General features: G+C 38.5%; 1 protein-coding gene across 1 annotated transcript; it reads left to right on the forward strand.

Moving 5' to 3' along the window:
• Window positions 1–3,850: 3,850 nt before the first annotated feature.
• Window positions 3,851–4,828, forward strand: LOC121427862 (somatostatin receptor type 3-like; the record flags this gene model as incomplete). The annotated part of the gene is made up of 1 exon (XM_041624435.1): window positions 3,851–4,828. A coding segment is annotated over one exon (798 nt), but the record flags the coding sequence as incomplete, so codon positions are not given.

Consider the following 4,828-nt stretch of genomic DNA (forward strand, 5'->3'; position numbering starts at 1 on the left):
ATTATTATCTTATTCTGACTAATTTCATACATTTTCCTTTTTTGTTTTGACCACCTCAGCGGATCTCCTCGCCTCTCTGGTGGTACTGTTCCACGTGACCGAATTCTACCAATCAACGTGGCCTATTCTATGGGCCTATAATATCCAATGTGAGCTACATCGTTATCTCAGGTTTATAGGATTTAACAGCACGGTCTTTACCATGATGGCTATAGCTATTGACAGGTGAGAAAAGAATTAGATATTGATATTAAAAATATGAAAATGAATAATAAGTTTTAGAAAATAATACTGTATCAGATAAATCAAATCAATCAATGAAAGAAATTTTATGTACCATTTTACGAGGCCGCCATCATTTTCAAGCTTAACCGCTCACGATGGCGGTCTCCTGCATTCGTTTAAACTGTTATTTTATTTTCATTGAATATTGCTACTTTTTTATATTAATTTTTCATTGCCTTGTTATGACTATTTCTTAACTTGTTTTGTAAAACTTAATTGTATCACCTAGATGATATGTTGAATATTTATGCTGAGTGCAGAAATAAATTCAAATCAAATCAAAATCAAATTAGATATTAAAAAATAATAATAAGTATTGAATATGTGTAATTGATATTAAATTTTGAATAATATATTTTTCAATGTTGAATTTCAAATACTGATTATAAAGCGCTGAGAGACGTCGTTCCGATGTATGACAACTATACAATAAAGGAATATAATTATTTTGTATTGACTTCTTTCTGGTGAAGAGTGAATCACGTGACATAGTAGTGTCCGATACAGGTGTAATCGCTCTGTAGGGGCAATGCCACAGGTTGGGGGGGGGGGACTGCCGAGGGGATAAGTGGTGGAGAACAAAAAAGTATTAAAAACAGGAGGGTATAACAACAAAAGGAAAAGAGAGGGGGGGGGAAAGAAGGTCGAATGGTATAAAAGGAGGAAATCTTGGTAGTATAAATCTGTTACCCCTATGATTTAGTTAGAAAAAATATGTCGTCATATTGATTTAGCCCCCCCCCCCCATTGACATATTCTCGCGTCGCCTCTGTTTACTAAATGTGACCGAAATACCTGATTGCATAGCTATATAGAACCCTCCTCCGCGCTCCAATCGTAATAGCTTTGCAAATTGAATACTCGAGCAATTCGGCTTTTTTTTCATGATTAATTATTAATGACAATTATATAAATTTTTTCCCGACTATACACTTACCGTCCTTTGTTTTCAACACAGACGGTAGTAGAGGTCATTGTGATGGATTTTAAAACAAACAAGTGCGTGTGTTTTTATTATTATCATTTTAGGGCCAGTAGTATCGATTTTATTCCTGTAGAGTTGAATAAGGAATAAGTAATAAAACTTTGGGCTTCCATCGTCATCATTATTATTCTTTCAAGGATGGTCAAGATAATGGTAATAGTGAATGGAAAGCCTATACACTGACATCTAGTTGTCCTAAATAACATAAGAAAAATAGAAAGATATTAATAATAAAGGTATGACGAAATCCATTAATTGATGATAGAGCTATGAATTTTTAACATTGTAGTTTGTGACGTCACTTGCACGCTGCTTCCCGTATATGCATTGTGTATCATGGATTCAAGATATCATCTTATCATTTATTTATTTCATAATATGAAATTTTTCACATTTTGAGTGACGTTTACTTTGGGAACAAATTTGCCCCCAAAAAATTGACCTTTAAAAAAAGGCTGGGTCCCGTAACACAAAGGTTATCGATTCATCGTACGCTTGACTTTCACGATTGATTGTACATTGTATAGTCAGTGGAATCAATGTTTGACGATCATTGCTAAGCTTTGTGTTATGAGCCCCTGAAGGCAAACGATCCCCCACTTCATATCCCCTCCTCCCTCTCCCCCTCTCTGATCTCCCCTCCCCCATCTCGCTCTCTCTCTCTCTCTGTCGTCTGGTGACAGGCTGCCCTCTCCTGCCGCCCAACATCCAGTGGCGTACCTAGGATTTTCCACGGGGGGGGGGGACAAAAACGTCCGCCAAACAATTTGACAAGCAAAAAAAAAAGAAAAAAAAGGTCTTCAATCACAAATAAAGGATTTCGTACCAGAATAAAAATTGGCAAGAAAAAAAAATGGTCTTCAAGCTCGTCAGGGGAGTGGGGCAAAAAAGGTCTTTCAAGCTCGTCGGGGGGAGGGGGGGGGCAGGAATACGTCCTTTGCATGGGTTGTGGCTCGTCAGGGGGGGGATGACTGCCCCCCTGCCCTCCCCGTAGGTACGCTAGTGCCAACATATTATTTCACAAGGACAGGAAACTCAAAGTACCCCCCTAACATTTTGATAACTTCTCTTATAATACTCTACACGATATGCCAAAATTTTTTAAATATAATTTTGTTCTCCCTCTCTCTCCTTCTCTGTCAAAGATATTTCGCAGTAAGTAGCCCTGTCCTGTTCAAGGCTAAATTTACGGTCAGTCGAACAAAGTTCATTCTCCTATTCATCTGGTTGATCTCGTTCGCCACCGCTCTCCCCGTTGCCTTTATGTTTGAGGTAAGTCACGTGACAATCAGAGAATTATTATTATTATTAGCCATGGTATTCCGTGAAAAAAAAAATCAGGGTTGAGATGGGGACTCTGACGAAAAAGAGGGCTATCACCATTTTTGGAGGCACTTTTCTGACTGAAATTATTTGAGGCGGTCAATTGTCGTTCGAAATTCTGTTAGGAGGCCACACTGACTCCTCCCCCACCTTCTTCAGGTGCTCTTGTTATTATAATGTAACTAGTATTACAGTAGTCATAAAGCAATCGTTAAAGTTACTTGTACTGGCAAGAACAGTCACTCGTATGTATATGAATTAGATAGACAAAATAGATGTTATTTATCATGTTAATGAGATTTTAATATGTCAAAATTTAAGTAAAAATTTCAAACGAAAACATCTTTTAATATGTTGTTTCTTGATGAGCATAAAATCTAATGCAATTTTTAATGCGCGATAGAAGAACAATTCTGCAAATCTTGAATTATTTTTTATCTATACTTAACAAAAAAAATATTATTTCACCATGAGAAATGAACAGTATTGGTTGAGCCAAAATTATTGTTGCTTTGATTTGGAATGTATTGTTTCTCCGGGAGATGGCGCTATGGCTTTCAAATATTGTCCCACCATTGACCATTGTACAAATCGTGTAGGTGATTTTATTCAAAATAAAGCAGACAAGCTGGAAGACGAGAGACGTGACCTCGTTAAGTCAGGTCATCGGGCGAAAAAAACAAGAAGACAAATCCAGAATCTAGCCAAGTTGATTACAATCATGTGTCGTCAACCGGGGTCGTCAACATGTTCAAATTTCGGTTTGATGAGGTCGTTCAGACAAGAATACATCCACATTCACGTATTCTTTTTTTCTTCCAACTATAAAAGTCGAGACGAAAGTCGATATCTAGCCAAGTTGACTTGTTCACTATCAAAAGACGATCAAATAAGATTACAATTATGCGTCGTCAACATGTTCAAATTCAATTCATTCCGGTTTGATGAGGTCGTTCAGACAAGAAGACATCCACACTCATGTCTTCTTGTTTTTTCTTCCAATTAAGTCTAGACAAAACTTGATAACTTGACTTCTTTTTTTTCGTGTTCGGGACTTCTTGAAATTACTGAAGTTTTTATAATATACATTCTCAGCTTGAGAATAAAATAATCCTTTATCGATCCATTATACCATACTCTTGCATAAGCGTTTGCAAGGAAAAATGACATATTTCCTGTTTTCGTTCTGATTAACGACCGTAAGGATAATATAAAACTTGATTGTTTCTTTTTTTGTTTTTAAAATTCATTTCATATTGGTATCCATTTCAGAGTATTCACAGCGGAGATGGGCAGGCGATCTCCTACCCAGGTAAACTTCCCTGGGCGTGCAAAGTCATCGTCCCCTTCGGACCGTGGTGGAAAGACTTCAAACCCGTGTACATCAACATCCTCCTCTTCTACGTGCCCGTCATCATCACCGCCGTCATCTACGTACGCATCGTGATACATGTCAAACGAAGCAATAGTTACCTGAAGAATAAGCTCGTCAATGGCGCCCCGGTGCCGAAACGGTTTCGCAACACACATTGGAAGATATGCAAGAGTTTGCTTTGCGTTTTCCTCGGCTTCATCGTCTGTTTCGCGCCTTTCGCCACCTATAACATCGTACAGCAGTATTTCTCAACAGCATTGCACCCCGAACTTAAAAACCTCTCACTTCTTTTGCCTTACTTCAACTCATGCCTAAACCCTGCCATCTATTCCTTCACGAACGATACATTTTGGAAAGCCGTCAAGCAGATAATCTGTAGGTCGACGTCGAAAAGCACGACGAGGGCGTCGTTGCCCTCGAGCGAGATGAACGGAGGTCATCCGTCTGGTCTCAATGCTATATCGGGCAATCAGATGCGGGAGCGTGGAGAAGGCGGGCGGGCGGTAGGAATCTCGTTCTCGTATGAAAGGAACGCGGTTGAAGTGGAATACAGCCCTGGCTTGGCTCGACATCAGATCAATCTCGTTGACGATTGCGAACACGGCCACGGGACGGTGTCCGAGAATACGAGATCGTCAGAATATTGCATGACAACATTTGATTCACATGGAAATGCATGACTTGATTACCATGAGCCGTGTATATGAAACAAGAACAAAGAAGAATGATTGATTTAAAGGATGATAGAACATTTTGTAACGAGATAGCTTGCGCGAAAACAGAAACATCAACAAAACTAATCAATAAAAGTTTGAGAAAAAATGAATGAATAATAAGAAATTTATGAGCATATGAATTTT

Source organism: Lytechinus variegatus, chromosome 14, assembly GCF_018143015.1.
Source record: "Lytechinus variegatus isolate NC3 chromosome 14, Lvar_3.0, whole genome shotgun sequence".
NCBI classification, from domain to species: domain Eukaryota; kingdom Metazoa; phylum Echinodermata; class Echinoidea; order Temnopleuroida; family Toxopneustidae; genus Lytechinus; species Lytechinus variegatus.